Below are 27,772 nucleotides of genomic sequence, written 5' to 3' on the forward strand. Positions count from 1 at the left end.
CTTGGGCCTTGACACTTTATCCTGACTCGATGCTTTAATCGGTGCTGAGTAACACAGCTGAGCAAGGGTCCGTTTTCCACTCTCGGGCTTCGACGCAGCGTTTGCCCCCAGCGATGGCCATTCCTGAGAGTCAAGCTGGCCGAATCCTTCAGGAGACTGTAAGATCACTAGTTCGTTCAGATAGTTCAAAAGTCCTTTTCTTACAGGCTGCGGATTGCAGTGATTGGAGCTCACGTGTAGTATACTCTTCTCCTTGCTACCATCAGGGAGGAGGTACAGGAGCGCGAAGACACACACTCAGTGTTTCAGGAACAGCTTCTTCCCCTCCACCATCAGAACGGACAATGAACCCATGAATACTACCTCACTATTTTTGCTCTCTCTCTATATATATAAAAATAGTAATTTATATGTATATAAAAGCTACAAGTTTCATGACATATGCCGGTGATAATAATCCTGATTTTGATTCTTGGAAACAAACCTCAAACGTGTCTGATTTGAGCACATGAGGGTGAATGAACTTTGCTGAATAAAAATAACATGTTGTTTCTACTGAACATAGCGAAGGGTTTGTTCTTTCCAGTAACTCTCTTGATCATGTGTCCCTTAACACTGTGCAGACAGAGGCACTGTTCCCTGATAATGAGGGTCAGAGCACTGGCTCGGCAATCCCCGGTGGCCTGTCAAAAGGTGAGGCCAGATGGTAGAAGGGCCCGAGGCTGTGAGCCCAGCTGCAGTCAAACTACCCACAGAGGGAGTAGATCTTGCCTGCCAATTCTTGCATCTTCAACTTTTGCTTGTACGCTGATGGCTAGCATTGCCTCAGGCTTCCTGTGTACAAGGATCAATATGATTGAATGGGGGACAAGCACCAAGTCACCCCCATGTGGACTGATGTCTGCCATTCAGCAGAGATAAGAGGGAAGTTCACCAATTTTGAACTGAGCAGGGCTAAAGTGTAAACGCCTCACCACCATTCTGGCATCCTTAATTATGCCAGTAATGGCAGGGATAACTAGGTAACATGAGATAACGATTGTCAAATTTGCTCCTGTTGTTCAGGGAGGTAACATTAAAGGTAGATGAAGGAGGACCAGTAGATGTAGTATATTTGGACTTCCAGAAGGCACTTGATAAGGTCCCTCATAAAAGGTAAGGATGTGTGGGCTCGGAGGTAAAATACCAGCAGGGGTACAGGAGTGGCTCACGAGAACGAGAGAATTGGATAAAGATATACTTTTCAGAGTGATAAAACAATAACTAATGGGATTTTTCACAAGAAAGAGAGAATTAGGATAAAGATATAACTTTTCAGAGTGATAAAACAATAACTAATGGGATTTCTCACGAGAAAGAGAGAATTGGGATAAAGATATAACTTTTCAGAGTGATAAAACAATAGCTAATGGGATTCCCCCAGAATCAGTGTCGGGCCCTCAAATCTTTACGGCCTGTATCAGTGATTTGGATGAAGGTGCTGTACTTATATTCACTAACAGTGAAAAAGAATGGTGGCTGGAAGTTGTAAGGAGGACACCATGTGCCTGCAAAGATCAAGTGAGTGATCCCTTTCATCCATGGTCCATTCTCCTCTCCTATCAGATTCCTTCTTCGTCAGCCCTTTTCCTCTTTGACCTATCACCTCCCAGCTTCTCCCTCCCCCACCCACCTTCCCCCCCTCACCTGGTCTCACCTATCACCTGCCGGCTCGCACTCCCTCCCCTCCCCCACCTTCTTATTCCGGCTTCTGCCCCTGTCCTTTCCAGTCCTCAGCCCAAAACATTGACTGTTCATTCCTTTCCAGAGTTGCTGTCAGACTTGCTGAGTTCCTCCAGAATCTAGTGTGTGGATTTCCAGCGTCTGCAGAATCCCTTTGTGTTTCTGATTTATATACCTGGAAGGACAACAGTGCACAAGAACTTCATCACCTGCAAGCCCCATACGGTTTGACCGGGAGGAGGACTCACTCGTATTCCTTCCCTGTTACTGGAGTAACATCCTGGAGGTCTCTGCCCAGCGCTCAACACAAGAGTTACCCCCATGCAAGCTGTGAGACAACTCAGCCGATGTGGAATAATGCCAAAGAAACCAACGTATTGACTGCAACCATGACCTGTACGAACAAGTGAAATATTTCTATGTAACAAAACTATTTTGTTTGAAGAAAAGACTTGCATGTGGGGAGAAAAGTCTAGTGAAGGCAGGGTGTGGAGGAGAAGTAAAGGGTTTTCTTAGAGTTTGTGTAGATTCGACATGTCACCTCAAACCTTGATAAGCATCTATAGATGCACAGTGGAGTGTATCCTAATTGATTGCATCACGGCCTGGTATGGAAACACCAATGCCCTGGAATGGGAAAGTCTATAGAGAGTGTGGATACAGTCCAGTCCATCACAGGCAAAGCTTTCCCCACCATTAAGCACATCTACAAGCAGCATCCATTGTCAAGGACCCCCCCAGCATCATCCAGGCTGTGCTCTCTTCTTGCCACCACCATTGGGCAGGAAGTCCAGGAGCTTTAGGTCCCACACCACCAGGTTCAGGGACAGCTATTACCACCCCCGTCCCCCACCCCGCAACCATCAGGCTCCTGGACCTGCGTGGACAACTTCACTCACCTCAACCCTGAACTGACTCCATAACATACAGATTCACTTTCAAAATCTACAACTCATGTTCTCAGTATTATTCATTTTTTAGCTGCACAATTTGTCTTTGTTTGCACACTGGTCATTTGTCAGTCTTTTTCTGACTATATTTTCATAAATTCGATCGTGTTTCCTTACACTCCTGTAAATGCCCATAAGGAAGTGAATCTCATGGACACATATACGTACTTTGATAATAAATTAACTTTGACTTTGAACGAAGCGTAAGTTGGTCTATACTCACGCAGCAGATGCCATTCGTCCTGTTGGATAGTCTTGGTGAGGTTGAAAGGAATACTTCTCAGACGAAGGGGCTGAGAGTAATGATACTTGACAGACGTGCATCTCTGTGCAATTCCTGACGGGAGAATGAGATTCAGAACATCAGACAATGGGGGACTTAGCGCGACAGACCCTGAAGTCATTGTAAACACGCAGGATATAGAGCTACGCACTGAACATCAAAAGCAACATAATTATATACTGTTTTATAATAGAACTGATTAAATACTACCAGCAAAATATAACATGTTCGCTTTGGAATACTGCCAATGTTCACAATATTTAGCTCATGAAATTAGGCTGATCATTCATATTTTAATAAAATTCTTTAGTCTCTTTTATGCCAAGTGCTGTACAGCACATTAACGAAATATTATTGTGCTTCCAATTTGTAAATGAAAATTGTTTATGAGACCCTGGCTCAGGGCCAGTGACCTCCACATTTGTGCTGTGTACTCAGGGGACTTTAATCTATGTTTGCATCTGTTCGCAAAATGTTGTGTTGTATAACAAGGGGCGTTGGCATCTAGCGACCTCTGAGCTGTGCCTGCTTGGCTTTTGCTTCTCGGTTGTTTTCTGAAACCATCAGTGGAAGTGGGGAAACCAAACTGCTCAGGGCAGGGGTTATTACAGTGCAAAGGGAGCTCAGCCCAACCAATCTGTCAGCTCCAGTGGAACAGAGGAAAGTGAAGTCAGCTAATTAATGAAGAGCTGGAACTGGGCACGTTAAACCTCCCATGTCCCAGGAGCCCCTCTCCATTATTTCATGCCCCAGGGCTCCGGTGCAAAACCATATCCCAGCGCATCATCCTTCGCAACGTCCACCATCTCCAAAGGAAGTCTACCACAAAGCGCATCTCTACTTCTCCCTCTCTCCCTGCTTTACCTTTCCTACTCATCTGGCTTCACCTGTCACTTTCCGGCTACCCTCCTTCCCCACCCCCCCCACCCTTTTATTCTGGCATCTTCCCCCTTCCTCTTCAGTCCTGAAGAAGGGTCTCAGCCCAAGATGTCAACTGTTTATTCTCCTCCATAGATGCTGTCTGGCCTGCTGAGTTCCTCCAGCATTTTACGTGTTGTTCTGGATTTCCAGCATCTGCAGACTTTCTTCTGTTCCCTATACTCCTTTCCTTCTGCGAGCAGAACGAGAAGAGTCTGCCTGGTGCTGCCTGGTATCACATGAGCTTCCCTTGCTCTGCACCCCGCCAATGTTCCCAGAGACCAGGGCCCAGGCATCAGCACTGGTCTAGCTGCAGCACCAACCACTCACCTCTTCACTAACCTATCCTCTCCCGTTTGAAGCCTAGCATCCAGCCCCTCACTCTACAGACACACGAGCAGTGCAATCAACAATTGGTGATCCCACAGTATTGCAGAATAGAATATTCATCTGACGTTTGGTGATTACATACCTTGCTATGCAATGGGCTTTATTTGAGATGTCGGCCATGTTCTTGGTGAAGGGGTGAAGGGTTATGGGGAGAAGGACGGTGAGTGGTGTTGAAATTAAAACCATCACCCGTGTTTGAATGGCGGGGAAGATGGCTGGATGGACTAATTCTGCAACTGTATCTTATGGCCTTGTTGTAGCAACACAATTTCATTGAAAGTAGTGGCTTGGATTTTCTGAGACACGTGTGCCAAAGTTTGCCGCTGTTATCCCCCACAGTAGTTTGCACTCATGTACCAGACCCAAAGAGCTGGAGGTCCAACCTTTGAAACTTCTAAAGCTGCAGACGCTGGAAAGCTGAAATAAAGACGGGGACCGCCAGCAGCACTTGGCAGGTCAGGCAGCATCTATACAGGGAAAAACCGAGCCGGTGTTTCAGACTGTTGGTGATAGACAGCAGGGCAGACGACTGCATTCCAGTACTCGGTTTCTGGTGGAATTCAGTGTGGAAGTGGGAAGGGGCTAAAAGCATCCAGTTTATAGCCCGGACTTGCTGAAGAGCCTTGTGTCAGGTGGTAGGAAAGGGCAAGGGGAACCCTATCCTTGCTATTACGGCAGGAGGATGGGGTGAGGGCAGATGCACAAGAAATGGAGGAGATGCCAGTGAGAGCATTATTGATAGCGGTGGAAGGGGACCCTCCATTCTTCGAGGAAAAAAACAGTGCATCGGAGATGGAAAGCCTCATCCTAGCAACAGATGAGGCAGAGAGAGAGGAACTGAGAGAAGGGAACAGCATTTTTTCAAGTGACAGGGTGGAAAGAGGTTTAGTCAGGATTGCTGTGAGAGTCAGTAGGTTTGTAGAACAGGTTGGAGACAAAGAGATTGAGAAAGGGGAGGGAGGAGTCAGAGATGGCCCAAGTGAGTTTAAGGGCAGGTGGAAGTAGGAGGCAAGGTTGATGAAATTGACGAGCTCAGCATGGCTGCATGAAGCAGCACCAATGCATTGGTCAGCATGGCACAGGAAGAGCTGGGGAGCGACGCTGGTATTGGCTTGGAGCATGGACTTTTCCACATAGCCAATGAAAGGGCTAGCATAGCTGGGACCCATGCAGGTGTCCATGGCTACACTCTTGGATTTGGAGTAAGTGGGGGGACCCAATAGAGAAATTGTTGAGGTGAGGACCAGTTCAAAGATGGAGGAGGGAAACTGGTTTAGGTCTGTTGTCAATAAAGAAGAGGGGAGCTTTAAGGCCTTCCTGACAGGGACAGAAGTGTCTACCACTAAACACATCTTTCCCTGCCCCTCTGCTTTCTGTAGGTGTTCCCACTCTACATGACTCCCTTGTTTATTCATCCCACCCCCCCAACACTTATCCCTGCAAGCAGGACTAGTGCCTCCCCTCCTCCCTCAGCACTCCAACCAGTCCTTCCAGGTGAGTCTGTTGAGCTCATCTACTGTACCCGTTGCTTCTGGTGCAGCCTTCTCGACATTGGTGAGACCCGACGTAGACTCGGGGGACTGCCTTGCTGAGCACCTTCGCTCTATCCTCTGCAAAAGGCAGGATTTCCCGGTGGCCACCCATTTCATTCTGCCTTGCCACTCCCATTCTGACGTGGCGGTCTATGGCCTCCTCTGCTGCAATGAAGAGGCCAATCCCAGGTCAGAGGCACAACCCCTCATGTTCCATCTGGCGGCCTCCAACCAGAAGGCATAAACATTGATTTCTCTAACTTTCAGTGATTTGTCCCCACTCTCTTCTTACGCTTTTTCCTTTCCCTATTCTCCATCTGGCCTCTGCCCCCTTCCTTTTCAGTCCTGATGAAGGGTCTTGGCCTGAAACGTCACCTGTTTTATTCTTCTTTCTCTCCATAGCTGCTGCCCTAACTTACTGAGTCTCTCCAGCATTTTGTGTGTGTGGCATTGGACTTCCAGAATCTTCTGGATCTCGCATGTTTGTAATTATGTTTACAAGTTGTTTCAGTTGGGAGTACCAGTGTTTAGCTGGGACAGGAAACCCGGGCTCCGTCTGTTCCAGAGGCACGGATGGACAGTAGAGATCTGCAGTATGATACAGAGCTAAATGGGAAATTCACTTCTTGCCTTGGACGGCGTTTCTCCTCCCTCCGACACCAGTGGAATAGACTGACTGGTTCATCACTCTGGAGCTGTTAAGAGGAGTCTGATGTGCACTAAAGAGCTGCCATTGTTTGCTTAAATCTGCAGTGATACATGGCGCATAAAGTAGAGCAAGTGTGACTTCAGATTTATGTATCGCATGTACGTCGAAGCAAAGCACCCTCCCTTCCACCCACCCACCCTCATCGACAGTCCTCACGCCCCAGGACAGGCTGTCTTCGGTCTCCAGCCTCCAGTGGACTCGTGGGTTCACAGACACCGGACCTTCAACTTCTCCAGTGGACTCACAGCCATTCAGACTTGAGCTCCGAGCATCGGGCGTCAAAGTCTCGGCTTCCAATCGACCTTCTGTCTTCAGTCTGGGCCTCTAATTGACCTTTGGGCTTCGATCAGGACTTCCAATCGACCTTCCATCTTCGGTCTGGGCCTCTAATTGACCTTTGGGCTTCGATCAGGACTTCCAATCGACCTTTGGGCTTTGGTCCTTGGAATCGACCCCAGGGCTCATCGGTGACAACCGAGGAACCAAACACCGATCTCACTGGTGTGCCAGCCGTCATCCAACCACGCGCGTCGCTGGCCTTTAAACTCCAAGTGGAGGCTTAGAGTCCGGCCTGTCCTCTAATTCCACCACATGCCCGTCCCTAAACCCTAGCCTGAACCCTTCTGTCCCCAAAACCACCCCATGAACACCAAAAACCCCTAAAAAACTGGAAGGGGACTGCAGCTCGGAGCTGTCCTTTCTGCAGTGCTGTGCCACTACATAAGGTCTGAAAGACTGTGTACGCTTGTCTATTCATTACATACAAACACACCTCAGTCCTTATTATTTTTAACCCATTTGTGGGTTGTAGTAATTAACTTGTTGAAAAGCAGAAAGGAGAGGACTTGTACTTAGGGAGTTTCAAAGCCAGTATGTCGGAGAGTATTGCACTGTTAGGTGTATCTGTGTGACACGTTCCTGCAGCTGGATGTAAAATGGGGTTTCACAGGGACCCACCAGGTTTCCTGCCCTATATTATACTACAAAGTTACATAGAACATAGAACAGTACAGCACAGTACAGGCCCTTTGGCCCACAATGTTGTGCCGACCCTCAAACCCTGCCTCCCATATAAGTCCCCACCTTAAATTCCTCCATATATCTGTCTAGTAGTCTCTTAAACTTCACTAGTGTATCTGCCTCCACCACTGAATCAGGCAGTGCATTCCACACACCAACCACTCTCTGAGTAAAGAACCTTCCTCTAATATCCCCCTTGAACTTCCCACCCCTTACCTTAAAGCCATGTCCTCTTGTATTCAGCAGTGGTGCCCTGGGGAAGAAGCGCTGGCTATCCACTCTATCTATTCCTCTTATTATCTTGTACACCTGTATCATGTCTCCTCTCATCCTCCTTCTCTCCAAAGAGTAAAACCCTAGCTCCCTTAATCTCTGATCATAATCCATACTCTCTAAACCAGGCAGCATCCTGGTAAATCTCCTCTGTAACCTTTCCAATGCTTCCACATCCTTCCTATAGTGAGGTGACCAGAACTGGACACAGTACTCCAAGTGTGGCCTAACCAGAGTTTTATAGAGCTGCATCATTACATCGCGACTCTTAAACTCTATCCCTCGACTTATGAAAGCTAACACCCCATAAGCTTTCTTAACTACCCTATCCACCTGTGAGGGAACGTTCAGGGATCTGTGGACATGTATCCCGAGATCCCTCTGCTCCTCCACACTACCAAGTATCCTGCCATTTACTTTGTACTCTGCCTTGGAGTTTAACCTTCCAAAGTGTATTGCAACCGAGTTATTTTAGAGTCATAGAGAGATACAGTGCAAAAACAGGCCCCTCTGCCCATCTCCCCCTTGCCAGCCATTTACACTAACCCTACACTGACGCCACTTTACTCCTGTTAGCTCACTTCCCACTCCACACCCGAGGTTCTGCCACTCATGGGTACCCTAGGGGGCTATCTGCAGGGGCCAATTAACCCAGAAACCCAGAGACAGGCCCATTGGCTCGTCTAGGCCATGCCAACCCGTTATTCTGCCTGGTCCCAGCGGCCGGCAGCTGGACCATAGTCCCCCACAGCCCTGCCGTCCAAGCCTCTCCGCACCCACCACTTCCGCCGGCGGCTCGTTCCGGGCCCTCACCGTCTTCTGAGCGAAGCTGTAGGCTGCCCCTCAGATATCTAACCTTTCACCCTCAACCTATGACCTCCAGTTCTGATCGCACCCACCCTCAGTGGGAAAAAGCCCGCTTGTATTTACCCTATTTATACCCCCGGCAGTTCAGCACAGCAACACGCACAGTCCTGAGAGTGACGGGAAGCGGCGCATCAGGGGCAAATGCCAGCCGGATGTCTCACGGGCAGCAGCCGAGCTCAGAGTTGAACCCAGGCTCTGTTGTTCGACAGCAGTGGTGTCTCATACCAGCGGGCAGACGGCTGCCACTCTGCCCTGCGCTGCAAGTCGCCATCCATCGTGTCTGGTCTCTCTTGCCTTCACAAGGGTGCGCTGAAGCCGGTGCACCGGGAGCAGTGGGGCGGGGGGCTCAACATGGGAGCGAAACACAGCTCGTCGCTTTGGCTGCGCTGGAGAGCGCCGAGGAGCGACTGGATGCTGAAACGTGGAGCAGGACGCAGCTGAGGACGTGGTTCTCCATTTCTGAGTGTCACACAGTGCAGGCAGGGGCTCAGCTCCGCCTGCGCTTGTGTTAAATCTGCCGGATGTGCCCGGAGCCGCAGTTCAGCAATATTTTTCAAGGCACTTGCTAGACATCTATAAATGGTTCAGCACGCGTGACTGATGTATGAGAAGTTTTGCTGTGAAGCTGTGAAAATAGCTGCGACAAGCTTGTAAATTAATCCCCTGCTGCATCCATTTACCGTACAGACAGCCACAAAGGAGCAGAGCCTGGTGCTCGGCGGGACAGCTCACTGACAGCTGTCAGTCTGAGAGACGAGACATCCCAAACACCAGAAATTACCCAAAAGAGAAATATAATGGAATGCAGATAACACTGAGAACACACACACACACACACACACACAGACAGAGAGTCACAAACACACATACATAGAGAAGGCATTGGTTGAGTGCGCTCTGTGCTCTGGAGGTTGTGGATCCAGGAAAGCTGAGTACCTCACATCACTCCGATTAGATCTCAGTTGGCTACCAGTGACTAGTGGTGTTCCTCAGGGGTCAGTATTAAGACCACGACTTTTCACATTGTTTGTCAATGATTTGGATAATGGAATTGATGGATTCGTGGCAAAGTTTGCGGATGACACGAAGATAGATGAAGGGGTAGGTGGTGTTGAGGAAGCATTATGATTGCAGCGGGATTTTGACAAATTGGAATAATGGACAAAAAAGTGGCAGATGGAATACAGTGTTGGGAAATGTATGATAATGCATTTTGGTAAAAGGAACAATAGTGTGGACTATTATCTAAATGGGGAGAAGGTTCAAACATCAGAGGTGCAGAGAGACTTTGGAGTTCTCGTGCAAGACTCCCAGAAGGTTATGTTACAGGTTGAGTCTGTGGTAAGGAAGGCAAATGCAATGTTGGCATTTATTTCAAGAGGAATACAATATAAAAACAATGAGATACTGCTGAGGCTTTATAAGACACTAGTCAGGCCGCACTTGGAGTATTGTCAACAGTTTTGGGCCCATATCTTGGAAAGGATGTGTTGTCGTTGGAGAGAGTCCAGAGGAGGTTCACGAGGATGATTCCAGGAATGAAAGGGTTAACATATGAGCAGCGTTTGGCAGCTTTGGGCCTGTACTCACTGGAATTTAGAACAATGTGTGGGGATCTCATTGAAACTGTCCAATGTTGAAAGGACCTGGTAGGGTGGATGTGGAGAGGATCTTTCCCATGGTGGGGGTACTGTATCCAGAATTAGAGGGCACAGCCTCAGAACTGAGGGGCGACCCTTTAGAACAGAGGTAAAGAGGAATTTTTCTAGCCAGAGAGTAGCAAATCTGTAGTATGCTCTGCCACAGGCTGTGGCCAAGTCTGTGCGTGTATTTAAGGTGGAAGTTGATCATTTCCTGATGAGTCAGGGTATCAAAGGATATGGCGAGAAGACAGGTGTATGGGGGTTGAGTGGGATCTGGGATCAGCCATGATGGAATGACAGAGCAAACTTGATGGGCTGAATGGCCTAATTTTGCTCCTATGTCTTATGGTCTCATCTACCTCTCCTTTCAAGTGGGCTTAAGCATCTTGGGACACTGGTTGGAAGTTCTCCCCTTTGGCGTCCTGGGAAATATCCTCCAAACGAAGGGCCAAAGTGAAAACCAGTTGGGCACCAATGGGCCTGATGCCTCTGATCTAGATCCTGCACCAGACTTGTTTCTACTGTTCACTCCCACATTCGCATCTGTACAAACCTGGACTGGGTGCAAAGTGCCCGTCTCTCACAGGCTCCAGTAGTGCAGTGAGGACAACCAGCTCCCCAAATGGCCCCAAAGCCCTGTCCCCACCCTCTCTGGCTACAAAGGTTCTGAGCAATTTTTAAAAAAATGAGTTTACGAGTCTCCAGCTTCAGACACAAAAGAAATTATTACAACTGGTGAATCTTTTCAATGTCAGCAATTATTCAGTATTTCATAAAAATAAAAACATAAAATTAACACTAATAAATATCAAGCACATAAATTATTAAGTACATAACCCTAGGGGAAAATAGTTAACGCCCTAATCCCTAGTTAAGCAATAGTCTCTGTGCTCCCATGGCGAGATCCGAGAGGTTATTTCCTTCTGCAAAGCCTACAGAAATCTGGAAAAGTGGAACACTGGCACTGGACTCCTTGCGGAATGTTCCGGCAGGGTAAGCTGACAGAGTTGGCACTCTCAATCCGTCAGCCAGTCTGGTTCTTCCAGATCCGAGAGTGAGCATGCTAACTGCTGCTAAAACAAAGCAGCTCCATTTGGAGTGGTTGGCATTGTCAATCCTAGCTACTGACAACCATTGGCATCAACCAGTGATTTGCTCAAAGCCATCACCATTTTCCCTTCACAACCGTTGGCTTTAGCCAGTGTCAAAGATCAAAGCAAGTGCAAGAGCTGGTACAGTAACCCAGTGAGAAAGCAACAGTATCATCACTACACTTCCACGACCTCATCAAGGTTGGAGGTTTGTGTGCCTCAATGACCTTTGTTGGCTGGAGTCAGGGTCTTGAGCTTTGACTCTTAATAGGGTCACCCACGCCAAACAGGTCAAAGGGTAGTGGCCAGACTAAGAGTGGTCCACCGATCCTCCAGGTTTCGAGGAGGTGGTGGGGGCGGGGGGTGGTGAAGTTCAGCTCTGACTGGTAAAGCAAAGTTGTTAGGGAAACAGCAATGAGGAATCCTACGTGCTGCTGGATTGCGGATGAGTTGCTGCCACCCCAGTGTGGTGGGCTCTTAGTGGTTGGTGAGGCCGATATGGCCCACACAGACTCTTCCACAGATGAGGCAAGAGGTGTCAGAGGGGTGGTTAGTGAGGCCCCTTTCACCCCTTACACAGGGTCTCTGTGTGCTTCTGGTGTATAGTCTCATATGCTCAACACCAACCCAATGCTCCTTCCCGCTTCACGGCCCAGAGGTTCCCAGGCATCAGTGCAGAAGGAGCATTTGAGCGGATCACTTTGAAGCTCTTCCACACGACACCCCCCTCATAATCACTTCCCAGGGCAGAGTTTGTACAAATGACATGGTCTGCCTGAGAGAGTGAAGTGTCTCTGGGGCCTCAGTGCGGGGGATGTTGGGCTTGGGAGAGGACACTGCTGTTGGCCGGTTTACCTAACATCTCAGAGGATCTGTCTTCGGCCTGACAGATTGATGCAATCACAAAGAAGGCTCATCAGCAACTCTACTTTGTTTGCAGAGATTTGGTATGTCACCGAAGTCCCTTATAAATTTCCAAAAATGTACGACGGAAAGCATTTTGACTGGTTGACTGATTCCAGAGCACAGGATTGAAAGAGACTGCAGAGAGCTGTAAACTTAGCCTTCTCCATCATGGACACCACACTCCTCATCATCAAGGGCATCTTGAAGAGGCAGGGTCTCAAGAAGGCAGCATTTATCATTAAGGATCCTACCATCCGGGACACGCCCTCTTCATCAGGGAGGAGGTACAGGAGCCTGAAGACCCACACTCACCAATTCAGGAGCACCCTTTCCCCTTCATCAGATTTCTGACTGGTCCATGAACCAATGGGCACTACCTTGCTAGTCCTGTTGAAGGGTCTCAACCCATCAACTGTTTATTTGTCTCCATGGATGCTGCCTGACCTGCTGAGTTTCTCCAGAACCTTGTGTGTGTTACACAACCTTGTTATTTATCTTATGCTCTATTAATCTATTTTTGTGACATATTAATAATTTCCATGTATTGCTCTGTGCTGCTGTGCAGACAGCATTGACGGTAAATCTCCAGGGCCTGTTGTAGGTATCTGGGTCTCAGAAGCACACCAGAGGACAGCGATCATGGCTGCCTGGTGGACCTTGAGCTTTGGGCCTTGTCTGGAGTTCTGATCTTCAAACACATGTTTCATGAACCAAATGAAGGTTGTGTTAATGCACTAAAAGCAATGGTGGGTTTCACCACTGATGGGAGGAGGCTCCCAAGATATTAGAAGTAGTTAATGTCTTTCAGATCCTTGCCACGATAACCTGCTCAGCCAATAACAGCTTGAGACCCACCCGGCCTCAGACATCAACACAGCCAAGGAGCTGGGCCTCTCGGCTGTCTTTGACATCAGGGCAGTGTTTCACTGAGAATGCATCCCAACACCCTGGTAGAAGGGGCATCAAAAGGGGAGGGGATGTCATTGGCGAGGGCCAAACTTCAAAGTAAGGAAGATGGCTGTGGTCATTGGCGGTCGATCATCACCCAGGACACCACTGAAGAGAGGTCCTTGGGCCAGCATCCCAGGTCTAACCACCCTCCACTGCCTCATCACTGAACTTCTGTCTACCAGGAGGGTGGAGGTGGGGTTTGTTGACCATTGCACAGTGTCCAATTCTATTCACAACACCTCAGTATGCAGCAAGTCATAAGGCACTACAGCATAGGAATGGGCTCTTCAGCCTCTCTAATCCATGCCAAACTCTTAATCGGTCTAGTCCCATTGACCTGCTCTCAGACCATAGCCCTTCATATTCCTCCATCTACGTACTTATCCCAATTTCTCTTAAAAGTTGCAATCACCACGTCCACTGGCAGCAAGCTCCACACTCTCACCACCCTCTGAGTGAAGAAGTTCCCCTGAATCATTTCACCTTTCACCCTTAACCTATAACCTCTAATTCCAGTCTCACCCAACCTCAGTGGGGAAAGCCTGCTTGCATTTACCCTATTTATACCCCTCATAGTTTTGTATATCTCTGTCAAATCTCCTCTCATTCTCCTACATTCCAAGGAATAAAGTCCGAACTATCAACCCTCCACTATAACTCAGGTCCTCCAGTCCTGGCAACATCCTTGTAAGTTTTCTCTATTCTCTTTCAATCATATTGACATCTTTCCTGGAGGTAGACAGCCAGAACTGCACACAATATGGGCCTCACTCTCGACATCATTCAAGCAGGGGCAGGTAACTCTGGTGTCACTAACCTGACCACTTGCGCGAGAGCGTCCCGCCACCTCCCCTTGACCACTGCTGACTCTCTCACTGTCACCACCCTGGCAGGAGACGGGGAGACGCGGGGGGGGGGGGAAGAGTCACCCCTTACCAGAACAGTCACATAAATACTGTGGTCACAGTGAGCAGATCAGAGGCTGGCTATCTGCAACTCTCAACAATGCAAAGTCTTTGCACCATTGACAAGGCACAAGTGAAGAATGGGATGGACGCTCCCCACCTGCCAGGATAAGTGCAGCCCTGACAACTCTACAGCTCTGTAAAGCTGGTTAGACCACGCTTGGAGTACTGTGTTCACCTCTGGTCTCCTCATTACAGAAAGGCTGTGGAAGTTTAGGGAAGGTGCAGAGAAGATTTACCAGACTGCTAAAAAATTGCTGGTGAACACAGCAGGCCAGGCAACATCTATAGGAAGAGGTACAGTTGATGTTTCAGGTTGAACCTCTTATAGTCATAGTCATAGTCATACTTTATTGATCCCAGGGGAAATTGATTTTTGTTACAGTTGCACCATAAATAATTAAATAGTAATAAAACCATAAATAATTAACTAGTAATATGTAAATTATGCCAGGAAATAAGTCCAGGACCAGCCTATTGGCTCAGGGTGTCTGACCCTTCAAGGGAGGAGTTGTAAAGTTTGATGGCCACAGGCAGGATTGACTTCCTATGACGCTCTGTGTTGCATCTCGATGGAATGAGTCTCTGGCTGAATGTACTCCTGTGCCCAACCAGTACATTATGTAGTGGATGGGAGACATTGTCCAAGATGGCATGCAACTTGGACAGCATCCTCTTTTCAGAGACCACCGTGAGAGAGCCCAGTTCCATCCCCACAACATCACTGGCCTTACGAATGAGTTTGTTGATTTTCTTCCTATAGATGCTGCCTGGCCTGCTGCGTTCACCAGCAATTTTTATGTGTGTTGCTTGAAATTCCAGCATCTGCAGACTTCCTCATGTTTACCAGACTGCTGCCTGGATTAGAGACAATGTCTTATGAAGATAAGTTAAGCAAGTTAGGGTTTTTCTCTTTGGAGAGACAGTAGATGAGAGGTGACTTGATAAAGGTGTTCAGGATGATAAGAGAGGTAGATCAAGTGAACAGCCAAGACTTTTCCCCAGAGCAGAAATGGCCAATACGAGGGGACATAATTTTAAGGTGATTGGAGGAAAGTATAGGGGGAGTTGTCAGAGGTAAGTTATTTACATAGGTAGTGGCTGGGGTGTCGAACACCCTTGCCAGGGGCGGTGGTAGAGGCCGATACATTAGGGGCATTGAAGACACTCTTAGACGGGCACATGGATGATAGAAAAATGGAGGGTTATGGAGGCCGGAAGGGCTAGATTTATCTTGGAATAGGTTTAAAGGTCGTACAGTGCTGTAATGTTGTATGTTTTAACACTCGTGAAAATGGCACCATCCGGACACACGGCACCTTTCCCGGAGGGTTGAAATGTCTCATACCAGAGAGCCCTCATTTCAGGTGAGAAGGGCTCATTTCAGAGGAGATACGAGGGGTAAGCTTTTTTTACAGAGTGGTGGAGACAGATGCATTAGCAGCTTTGAAGAGACACATGAATGCAAGGAAAACAGAAGCACAAGGACATAGCGCGGGCAGAGGGGATCAGTCAGGTAGTTCATTTGATTACTAACGTAATTGTGGGGCCGAAAGGGCTGTTCTGGGCTGTCCTGTTCTATGCTCTAAGGCAGCCCAGTTGATGGCTCCCCATCCACCGCGGATGCATAGGTTGCCTCCCCCACAGGCACAGAGGTCATGGTCGCCTTGCCGGAGATCCAAGCCCGATCTAGCTGCGATTTAGTTGCGACCGCGCGAATCATCCACAAGAAAGACTGAAGTTGGTTGTGCCGAGCCGCCGCCAGGAAGGCCAAACCCAAGCAGGCGCTTCGGGAGCACCACCACCTGCAGCCTCCCCGCCGATCTCAGGTAAATTGCGGCTCCTTCACCGTGGCCCGGTCTAAGTCCCAACACTGAGCAGCCCCGTGGGATCACATTCTCCGGAAAGACAGCGGGGAGCTCACCTCTATCTTTTGGAGGATTAAAAAAAACGCAAAGCCCGAGATCCCCGCAAAGAAAAGAGTAAATGAACAAAATAATTATTTGGCGTTTTCCGTTCAGAACCGTTGATACAATACCAGCCATTATCGTCAATTGAAAAGCTTTCATTAAACAACTCCGAAACGTTGTATATCGCACACCATGGCTGTGTTTCTAAGATTGTGAAGCCCTGACAGGAGTTCCCAATCTTTTGAATGTCATGGACCAACACTATTAATCAGTGTCCGTGGACCCCAGATTGGGAAGACGCCCTGCCGGAAGTCTAAACCCTATCTAATTCCAATTCTTTCTTGTACAACAAGACCCGCGCATTAAAAGTCACACCGGCCGGAGTTCCCGATCCGGCTGGCGTCTACCTGGTGGATACCCGATTTTACCACCGGCTCTGACACAGCCCAGGAACTTGGGGCTGGACAGGACCGCAATGCCCCGATCGCGCTTAAACCCGATATAGGAGCGACATCCCAATGCCAGATTGGGACGGCGGTGGGGAGGGGGGAGAGGTCCTTACCTCTGGAGACGAGATGATCGATATCGGGGTCCACGCCCAGGTAATAACATTTCCTCCACAGCCCGGTGTGGGTGGCGAAGAGCGGGCGCGCACAGTCCGACTCCAGGACTCCAAGCCCCGGCACGGAGCGCCAGGCGGTGGGCGAGTCCGGGACTCCCGCTGGCAGCGAGTCGGGGGCTTCCCGGAGCGGCAGGCTTGACATGGGCATCAGCCGCCGCTGCCCCGGGCCGCCGCAGCTCTGCCGGTGCCGGCGGGTGTCCGTGCCGTACCAGTGGTCGGTGAAGATCGCGGTTGTGAGCAGTAGAAGGGCGCCGACGCTCAGCGCCAGGCTGCCTATGCTGCTCCAGCCGCGGCTGCCCATCCTCCGAGCGGCCCCGGTCACCCCTCGCTGCCTTTGCGCCGTTCAGACGCTTTCCCTTTCATCTGACATCCGGACGGTGGAGAAGAGGCTTCCAGAGGGGGAGGGGGGTGGCTTTCTCTTTCTTTCTCTCTTCCCCCTACCCTCTCTCACTGTCTCGCAGTCTCTCTCTCTCTCGAAGTCTCGCTCCGAGTGCTACATCTGATCTCTCTCCGCCGCTCCGCTTAGCATCCACCTCCCTCGCCTCCGCCCCCGCACACACCGAGGCGGCAGAAACCAACAATACAGTGTTCCAGCGCCGGCTGGAGGCGGCGCGCTATGGACCCTCGCTACAAAGGCTTTCGACCCACCTCCGAGACACGGGATGTGGCGCCGAGGGAGTGTTTCACTGTCCGAAGGTGCCTCCTTGGGGGGCGGGGGACTCTATCAGACGGCTGGAAAAGATATCTCAGGTTCAAGTTCATTGTCATACCCAGCGGACAAAGTCGATGAAAATTAGCTTTGTTTTCACGACCTTCAATCACATAAACTTAAATTGACATTAATTGTATCTCAATACTTTTACAGGAAAATAGTTGTCTTCGGTATTCTGGTCTGAATTATACCTTCATTCTACACTATTTCTGCTCAATATTATACCATCAATTTAAACCATAAGACCACAGGTCACAGGAGCAGAATTAGACCATTCAGCCTCGAGTCTGCTCTGCCATTCCATCATGGCTGATTTATTATCCCTCTCAACCCCTCTCCCGCCTTCTCCCCGTAACATAGAAAACATAGAAACATAGAAAATAGGTGCAGGAGTAGGCCATTCGGCCCTTCGAGCCTGCACCACCATTTATTATGATCATGGCTGATCATCCAACTCAGAACCCCGCCCCAGCCTTCCCTCCATACCCCCTGATCCCCGTAGCCACAAGGGCCATATCTAACTCCCTCTTAAACATAGCCAATGAACTGGCCTCAACAGTTTCCTGTGGCAGAGAATTCCACAGATTCACCACTCTCTGTGTGAAGAAGTTTTTCCTCATCTCGGTCCTAAAAGGCTTCCCCTCTATCCTCAAACTGTGACCCCTCGTTCTGGACTTCCCCAACATCGGGAACAATCTTCCTGCATCTAGCCTGTCCAATCCCTTTAGGATCTTATACGTTTCAATCAGATCCCCCCTCAATCTTCTAAATTCCAACGAGTACAAGCCCAATTCATCCAGTCTTTCTTCATATGAAAGTCCTGCCATCCCAGGAATCAATCTGGTGAACCTTCTTTGTACTCCCTCTATGGCAAAGATGTCTTTCCTCAGATTAGGGGACCAAAACTGCACACAATACTCCAGGTGTGGTCTCACCAAGGCCTTGTACAACTGCAGTAGTACCTCCCTGCTCCTGTACTCGAATCCTCTCGCTATAAATGCCAGCATACCATTCGCCTTTTTCACCGCCTGCTGTACCTGCATGCCCACTTTCAATGACTGGTGTATAATGACACCCAGGTCTCGTTGCACCTCCCCTTTTCCTAATCGGCCACCATTCAGATAATAATCTGTTTTCCTATTTTTGCCACCAAAGTGGATAACTTCACATTTATCCACATTAAATTGCATCTGCCATGAATTTGCCCACTCACCCAACCTATCCAAGTCACCCTGCATCCTCTTAGCATCCTCCTCACTGCTAACACTGCCACCCAGCTTTGTGTCATCTGCAAACTTGGAGATGCTGCATTTAATTCCCTCATCCAAGTCATTAATATATATTGTAAACAACTGGGGTCCCAGCACCGAGCCTTGCGGTACCCCACTAGTCACCGCCTGCCATTCTGAAAAGGTCCCGTTTATTCCCACTCTTTGCTTCCTGTCTGCTAACCAATTCTCCACCCACACCAATACCTTACCCCCAATACCGTGTGCTTTAAGTTTGCACACTAATCTCCTGTGTGGGACCTTGTCAAAAGCCTTTTGAAAATCCAAATATACCACATCCACTGGTTCTCCCCTATCCACTCTACTAGTTACATCCTCAAAAAATTCTATGAGATTCGTCAGACATGATTTTCCTTTCACAAATCCATGCTGACTTTGTCCGATCATTTCACCGCTTTCCAAATGTGCTGTTATCACATCCTTGATAACTGACTCCAGCAGTTTCCCCACCACCGACGTTAGGCTAACCGGTCTATAATTCCCCGGTTTCTCTCTCCCTCCTTTTTTAAAAAGTGGGGTTACATTAGCCACCCTCCAATCCTCAGGAACTAGTCCAGAATCTAACGAGTTTTGAAAAATTATCACTAATGCATCCACTATTTCTTGGGCTACTTCCTTAAGCACTCTAGGATGCAGACCATCTGGCCCTGGGGATTTATCTGCCTTCAATCCCTTCAATTTACCTAACACCACTTCCCTACTAACATGTATTTCACTCAGTTCCTCCATCTCACTGGACCCTCTGTCCCTTACTATTTCTGGAAGATTATTTATGTCCTCCTTAGTGAAGACAGAACCAAAGTAATTATTCAATTGGTCTGCCATGTCCTTGCTCCCCATAATCAATTCACCTGTTTCTGTCTGCAGGGGACCTACATTTGTCTTTACCAGTCTTTTCCTTTTTACATATCTATAAAAGCTTTTACAGTCCATTTTTATGTTCCCTGCCAGTTTTCTCTCATAATCTTTTTTCCCCTTCCTAATTAAGCCCTTTGTCCTCCTCTGCTGAACTCTGAATTTCTCCCAGTCCTCAGATGAGCCACTTTCTCTGGCTAATTTGTATGCTTCTTCTTTGGAATTGATACTATCCCTAATTTCTCTTGTCAGCCACGGGTGCACTACCTTCCTTGATTTATTCTTTTGCCAAACTGGGATGAACAATTGTTGTAGTTCATCCATGCAACCTTTAAATGCTTGCCATTACATATCCACCGTCAATCCTTTAAGTGTCATTTGCCAGTCTATCTTAGCTAATTCACGTCTCATACCTTCAAAGTTACCCCTCTTTAAGTTCAGAACCTTTGTTTCTGAATTAACGTTTGACACCCTTACAAATCAAGAAGCTATCAACCTCCACTTTAAATACACCCAATGACTTGGCCTCCACAGCCATCTATGGCAATGAATTCCACAGATTCACCTGCCTCTGGCTAAAGAAATTCCTTTTCATCTCCGTTCTAAAGGGGCGTCCTTCTATTCTGAGGCTGTGCCCTCTGGTCCTAAAATCCTTCACTATAGAAATCATCCTCTCCATCTGCTCTGTATCTAGTTCTTTCAATATTTGATAGGTTTCAATGAGATACTCCCTCATTCTTCTAAACTCCAGCGAGTACCCCAGAGCCATCAAACCCTCCTCATACGTTAATTCCCACAATCATTCTCCTCTGGATCCTCTCCCTTGCCAGTGCAGAGGTGTGCTCAACAAGAATTCATCAGCCTCCCAACACCAACTGTGACCAATGTTGTACCCTAAACTTACACAGCTCGGCCAATAGTGGGTCCTCAACCAGTACCAATTCTGATCGATACGATACTCACAGCCAGCACCATGTGTGAGCAGTATTATACTTTCAATCACGATGAACTGGCCAACATTAGAAAGTGGTGGGTACAGCCCAGGCCAGCACAGGCAAAGCCCTCCCCACCATTGAGCACATCTACAAGGAGCACTGCCAGAAGAAAGCAGCATCCATCATCAGGGACCCCACCGTTCAGGCCACGCTCTCTTCTCACTGCTGCCTTCAGGAAGGAGGTACAGGAGCCTCAGGTCACACACCTCCAGGTTAAGGAACAGTTGTCACCCTTCAGCCATCAGGTTCCTGAACCAGCGTGGACAACTTCACTCACCTCAGTATTGAACCGATCACTGAACACGGTCCATGGACTCACTTTCAATGACCCTACAACTCATGTCCTTAGTAACATTTATTTATCTATCCAATACTCAAGGCCTCACCTTGAGTATTGTGAACAGTTTTGGGACCCTGATCTTAGAAAAGATGTGCTGGCATTGGAGAGGGTCCAGAGGAGATTCACAAGGATGATTCCAGGAATGAAAAAATTATCATATGAGGAACATTTGATGGCTCTGGGTCTGTACTCGCTGGAATTCAGAAGGATGAGGGGGGACCTCATTGAAACCTTTGAATGTTGAAAGGCCTAGACAGAGTAGATATGGAAAGGATGTTTCCCAAGGTGGGAGAGTCTAGGACAAGAGGGCACGGCCTCAGGATAGAGGGGCGCCCTTTCAAAGCAGAGATGTGGAGAAATTTCTTCAGCCAAGCGGTGGTGAATTTGTGGAATTCATTGTCACATGGAGCTGTGGAGGCCAGGTCATTGGGCATATTTAAGGCAGAGATTGATAGGTTCTTGATTGGACATGGCATCAAAGGTTACAGGGAGAAGGCCGGGGACCGGGGTTGAGATAGAAAAAAAAGGATCAACCATGATTGAATGGCGGAGCAGACTCGATGGGCCAGATGGCTTAATTCTGCTCCTATGCCTTAATGGTCTTATCATCATTATTTTGTATTTGCTCAGTTTATCTTCTGCACACTGGTTGCTTGTCTAACTTTGTGTGCAGGTTTTCATTGGTTTTATTGCATTTCTTTGTTTTGCCATGAATGCCCACAAGAAAATCAATCTCAGGGTAGCATATGGTGAAATATACAAACTTTGATAACAAATTTACTTTGAACTTTGAATATCATACCCTCCATCAACACAAACAAAGTTGATCTAGTATTTGCCTCACCTCTACCTACAGGAGCGAGGTGGCGGGGTGGACATACGTCTCCACCAAAGGCGGTGTAAGGCTCTCCTTCCCTCCGCTAGCCTGCAGGTCACCCCTGGGCAAGGTGAGGCACCTCCTTGGTCCCTCTGATTGGGGGCTGGGGGCGGGGACCGCGATCATCCAAGGGACGCGAATGTCACTGGTGCCCTGGAGAGAGAATGCTGAATTCTTGTTGAGCACAGCTCTGTGCTGGAGGAGGTGTCTCAGGGCAGGTGAGGGAGGTGGGGGGTGAGGGGGGGGTGGGAGAAAGAGGGAATATGTGGGGTGGAAACCTGAAATAATGCTGGAAAAACTTAACCAGTCAGGCAGCATCCCCGGAGAGAGAGCTAGTATTATAAACACAAGAGATTCTGCTGGTAGTGGAAATCCATGACATCATGGAGGATGTTAGCAGATCAGGCAGCACCCAACAGTCAACACTTAGGGCCAAGGACTGGAGAGGAAGGCGGAAGGAGCCAAGATAAGAAGGTGGGGGAGGGGAGGTGTACTAGATAGCAGGTGCTAGGAGAGTAATAGACCTTGATTGAGACACAAATGGCCTTGCATTGGGACATTCTCTTTGTTCTGCCTACAACTCCTCCTTCCCTGCAGCTCACCAGATGGCCTACTCCTGCTCTTAATTCTTATGTTCTTTCCAAGTGTGAGGAAATGTGGTCGATTTGTAATCAATGCATTTGATTGATCATTGACAGCTGCTGAGGCTTGATAAGGCGTTGGTCTTGGTGTATCATGAGCAGCTTTCTGTCTCTTATCAAGGAAAGGATGTGCTGGCGTTGGAGAGGGTCCCAAGAGGGTTCACGAGAATGATCCTGTGAATGAAAGGGTTAACTTAGGAGGGACATTTGAGGCTCTGGCCCTGTACTCACTGGAGTTTAAAAGAATAAAGGTGGGGGGAGCTCAATAAAACTATTGAATTTTGAAAGGCCTAGAAGGAGTGGATGTGGAGAGAATGTTTCTTCTTGTGGGGGGAGTCTAGGATCAGAAAGCATGGCCTCAGAATACAAGGACATCCCTTTAGAATGGGGATGAGAAGGTATTTCTTGGGCCAGAGGGTGGTGAATCTGTGGAATTCATTGCCACAGACAGTTGTGGAGGCCGGTCATTGGGTATACTTAAAGCGGAGGTTGATAGCTTCTTGATTTGTAAGAGTGCCAAAGGTTATGTGGAGAAGGCAGGAGAATGGATTTGAAAGGTATAGTAAATCAACCAAGGTGGTCAGACTTTATGGATTGAATAGGCTAATTCTGCTTATTTGTTTTATGGTCTTATGGTAATATCAGCTATCCTTAAAGACCACCTGACCTGCTGAGTTATATTTCTGTTTTTATTTCGGATTTCCTGCATCTGCAGTGTTCTTTTTGTTCGTTTTTTTTGGGATACAATTCAGGATTATTTGTTATATTACCTGAGAGTGGCAAGGAAATAAATTTCAGCCTGGGGCAATTGTCAAATTCCACCCAGTGCACATTTAGGTCCTGACACCATCACTATGACAACCGCTGAAAAAAAAATCAAGGCAAAACACCATAAGGAAACAACAGATTACACTGCTATAAATATTTCAACACACCCCCTTCCCCTCTGTCCATATGAACTGGGAATTCAGTGGGAATACATTTCAAAAATCTTTGAAAGGAATTCCTTTTTTAATGTAACATGCTACTAAAGATGCACAAGTGAGATTATAAAGTGTGCAAATATTTAAGATTACATTGAGATCCCATAAAATTAAGACATTTAATTGTCTGACGTAACAGGGCAAGTTGATAAATAGGTGCAAGGGTCCTCTGAATTTAACCAGCCGGTGGTGTAGTGGTATCCGCATTGGACTTTGAGGTGAGTGGTCCTGGGTTTGAATCCTGCTGGCTCCTTGCACGCTTCCATCCATGTTGGGTTGAGCATCGAGCTAGCAACTTGGCCTTGTAAAAAACAGACAATGCTAATGAAATTGCAAAGGTTGCCGCCTGACGCACCACAAGGCAGGGAGAAGAACACCAAACAAAAAACAAAATTCTTTGAATTTAGAGCAGGGGCATAGAGTACAAAGGGAAGGAAGCTAAGTAAAAGGTGATCGGGGTGCTGTGATTAATTTTGATGCCACACTTTAAGAAGGATGTGAAGCCTTAGAAGACCACAAGGAGGAACCCAGGGACAAACATTGCAGTGAGGTGAGAGAAACTGTGGCCGCTTCAGAGAAGGCAATGTTCCAACGGTGGGAGATAACACCTTGAATGATTTTGGCAAAGAAGAAATAAAGTAAGGAACAGTTTCCAGTGTTAGAAAACACAGATAGAAGGTGAATGGCAAGATAATCAGAGGTGATATGAGGCAAATTACTTCTATGTGATGAATGGTTCTGATCTAGAGGGTGCTGTTTATGGGAAGGAGATTTTAAAAATGCCTTTCAAAGCCATTAGATATATCAAATCGAGTTTTTCATCACGTGCACAATTGTGGCAAGGTACAGGTAGAATGAAAAATTTGGTTGCCTCGCCATAATAAGCAGGTAGTTGAGACAATGCACAGAATATAAACTATATATAAGTTACATAAGACAGTGATGAGAGATTAAAAGAAAACGTGCGAAAACAAGACCTTAGAGCGGAAAATAACCACAGTCAGAGACAAGACCATGGCAGTGCCAGAGGTGTCCCGTAGTGTTCCGTTGCTGAGGTAGAGCCAGGGTTGTGCTGGTCAGCTCAAGAACCTGATGGTTGTTGGTAAAAACTCAGAATGGGGATATTTGTGAGGCTAAAAGAGGCATGGTGTGAGTGGTGGAGGTGGGGGGGTGTAGAATGGGACTAGCTAGAAGGTTAGCAGAATTTCAGTGGGCTGAATAGTCACTGTGCTGTCATCGTGTCACATGTGAGTAAATTAGATTATGAGGACACTCAGTCCTCGTTTATTGTCATTTAGAAATGCATGCATTAAAAAATGATACAACGTTCCTCCAGAATGATATCACAAGAATACACAGGACAAACCAAGACTAAAACTGACAAAACCACATAATTATAACATATAGTTTACAACAGTGCAAAGCAATATCATAATTTGATAAAGAGCCGACGATGGGCACGGTATAAAAAAGTCTCAAAGTCCCGACAGACTCATCATCTAACGCAGGGGGCAGAAGGGAGAAACTCTCCCCGCCATGAACCTCCAAGTGCCGCCAACTTGCTGATGCAGCACCATTGGAAGCACCCGACTGCAGCGGACTCTGAGTCCGTCTGAAAACTCCGAGCCTCCAACCAGCCCTCTGACACAGCCTCTCCAAGCACCATCCTCTGCTGAGCCCTTCGACCCCGCCCCGGCCACTGAGCAACAAGCAAAGCCGAGGACTCGGGGCCTTCCCCTCCGGAGATTCTGGACCACACAGTAACAGCAGCAGCAAAGCAGGCATTTCAGAAGTTTCACCAGATGTTCCTCCGTGCTCTCACGTCTGTCTCCATCAAATCAGCATTGTGCATGGCACCCTACTTGGCAAATAACAGACATCACCACCGGAGTGGCCGCTGCGAGCTGCGTCATGTTGCCATCGCCTCCTCCCTTTTCCACATACAATGAAGGCCTTTGTATAAAGAGGTTTTAATGTGCCACCATGTCCCCAGGTACCCCCTAGGAGAGATGCAGAGGAAGTCTGATGACATGCAAGGGGATGTTGAACAGGTGAACAAGTGCTTGCTGGGGGTGGAAGATATGTAGAGAGATGTACTGCACAAGCACAGATCCTTCAGCCCACAATGACCACTCCAATCCCATCACATTTTTCCAAATTTTCCCCAGTTTTCTCCAGATTTCCCATCCTTCCACTGATCCTACACATCACCTACACACTAGGGAGAATTTACAGGGTCCAGTTGGCCAACCTGCATGCCTTTGGGATGTGGTGTGGATGCTGTCTTAGGCAAGGGTTTTTATATCAAAATAAACTTTGTTCCTAATAAAACTATTATTTACAGGAATAAACTATGCACTCTCCTTTACTCCTACATTCATAGTCAATGTGTTACGTAATGTTCTATTACATTACGTAAAGCCAATAGGAATGCTGCCACTCAGGTGAGCCTCTGGGGTGGTACACTCGAGGGACTTCCGCATCCAACCCTGCCCCCATACTGTGGTCCTTCCCCACCAACCCCTTACGGTGGCTGCACCAAACTTCAGTTGCGTCCCTCAGCATATACTCCTGCAGCCTGGGATGAGCCAGTCAGCAGCTTGAAGTGTTAGCAGACCAACAGGTTCTGGGCAAATCAAAGGGCATCTTTCTCCAGGATGACGATTTGCCAGCAGCATGTGTTGTCCACCTCTGTGTATCCCTGGGAACAGCCTGTAGATCAGAAAGTTTGGGATTAACCATGGCACAAGCCCTTGCATCTTTCTCCACAGTCCACAAAGAGGTTAGCAACCGTCTCTTTACTACAGCCATCTGCAGGCAGTGTGCAGGGGGAGTGATACTCCAGGCAGTCAGGAAGGACATGACTGGGAGGGCCCCTCTCACTGCCTGCCATACAAGGTCTTGGTGCCTGTTGGTGAGGTTTGGCAATGAGGCATTCTGCCAGACGGTTTGGGCAGTCTGCTCAGGGAACCACCCCACTGTGTTCATTGAGTCCTTCTCCTGCAGTGTCTGCTGGATGTTCCTGCTGACTACTGCATGATGGACCTGTGGTCAAAGGTGTGGATCTGGAAGAACTTTTCCATGAAGGACAGATAGTCCAACACCGTCCAGCTGACTGGACATTGCCCAGCAATGGGGCCAGACCCGTCCTTCACAATACTGGGGTCTGGTAGAACCTTGGCACGTAGTGGAACTTCGTGCCCACATATTTAGATTGCACATACAGCCTGATGCAGCTACACACAAAGTTTCAAAAATCAAAGTAAATTTATTATCAAAGTATATATATATGTCACCACATACAACCCTGGGATTCATTTTCTTGCGGGCATTTACAGTAAATCCAAGAAACACAATAGAATCAATGAAGGATGTTATGTTTGTTCCTAACGAAGACAAACTTAGCCTGGGTAAATGGTAGAACGTTTTATTTACAGAATCGATCCAGCTCGACACTGAACACATGGAACTATCTCACCAATATCACTTCCAGTTCCAGATGAACCACCCCCATTGCCCACTGGAAACTGAAGTTCTTTATTATGCTCATATTAATAAAGTCTCCTATTCACACAACAAGTTTCAATCAATCTCTGTGGTTGTTTAATGATCCTTTTTGGTCTGCTGTTTATTTCCGCAGGTGTATTGCTTGCATTTGACACATTATTATTTGTGTCTTTCTGAGAACTCTGTTCAGCGTGTTCATTTTTTACATCTGCTGGTCCCTTTGGTGTACTGACAGGTGACGGGTCACAGTTATGGATTGGAATGTGAGGTCATAGATCTACACAGCTTCTTCTCAGTGGCGTCTCTCGCTCTGTCTGGATCTGGTAGGAATGTGGAGCTACTTCCTCGTACACATACCCTTGCATGGACCATGTGCCAGAATCATGATCTCACATTCGCTTGTGATCTCCAGGCTTCAGGACTGGTCGGCTTTCCCCAGTCTTGTTGTCTTTAGTCTTTCTCTTTAACCAATTTCACCTTGTTTGCTCCTTTAGGTGTCAACAAGTCTTTGTGCACTGGAAGGTTAGTGTGTATGCGTTGACCCATCAGGCATGTTTCCCATGTTTCTGGCTGATGTCTTGGTTCATTCTTGGCCAGTACATCACTTCACGAGCTCAACGTTTGCATTTTTCCTCATCAAGATGCCCTTTATGCATGTTCTAGTGCATTTCCTTGCATAGTGACACTGGAATTACAAACCTGTTCCCTTTGAAGACCATATCTTTCACTACTGCCAGTTCAACTCTGCATGCCCAATAGTCCTGAATCCACATTGGACATTCGTTCTTAGTTGCTGGCCATCCTTTCTCTATTGTCTCTTT

At 47.7% G+C, this 27,772-nt stretch overlaps 1 protein-coding gene across 2 annotated transcripts in view; it reads right to left on the minus strand.

The window, feature by feature from the left end:
- tmem178a (transmembrane protein 178a) overlaps positions 1 to 17,299 on the minus strand; it is a 33,512-nt gene extending 16,213 nt beyond the window's left edge. For both annotated transcript variants that reach the window (XM_063056370.1, XM_063056369.1), the window contains exons 1-2: positions 16,693 to 17,299; positions 2,896 to 3,009 (exon numbers count right to left, since the gene is read on the minus strand). In XM_063056370.1, coding sequence (XP_062912440.1) covers positions 2,896 to 3,009; positions 16,693 to 17,053 — 475 coding nt within the window. In that variant the 5' untranslated portion in view covers positions 17,054 to 17,299. The remainder of the gene's footprint in view (positions 1 to 2,895; positions 3,010 to 16,692) is intronic.
- Between the last annotated feature and the right edge of the window lie 10,473 nt (positions 17,300 to 27,772).

The sequence above is a fragment of the Mobula hypostoma genome, chromosome 8 (genome assembly GCF_963921235.1).
Source record: "Mobula hypostoma chromosome 8, sMobHyp1.1, whole genome shotgun sequence".
In the NCBI taxonomy this organism is placed as follows: Eukaryota; Metazoa; Chordata; class Chondrichthyes; order Myliobatiformes; family Myliobatidae; genus Mobula; species Mobula hypostoma.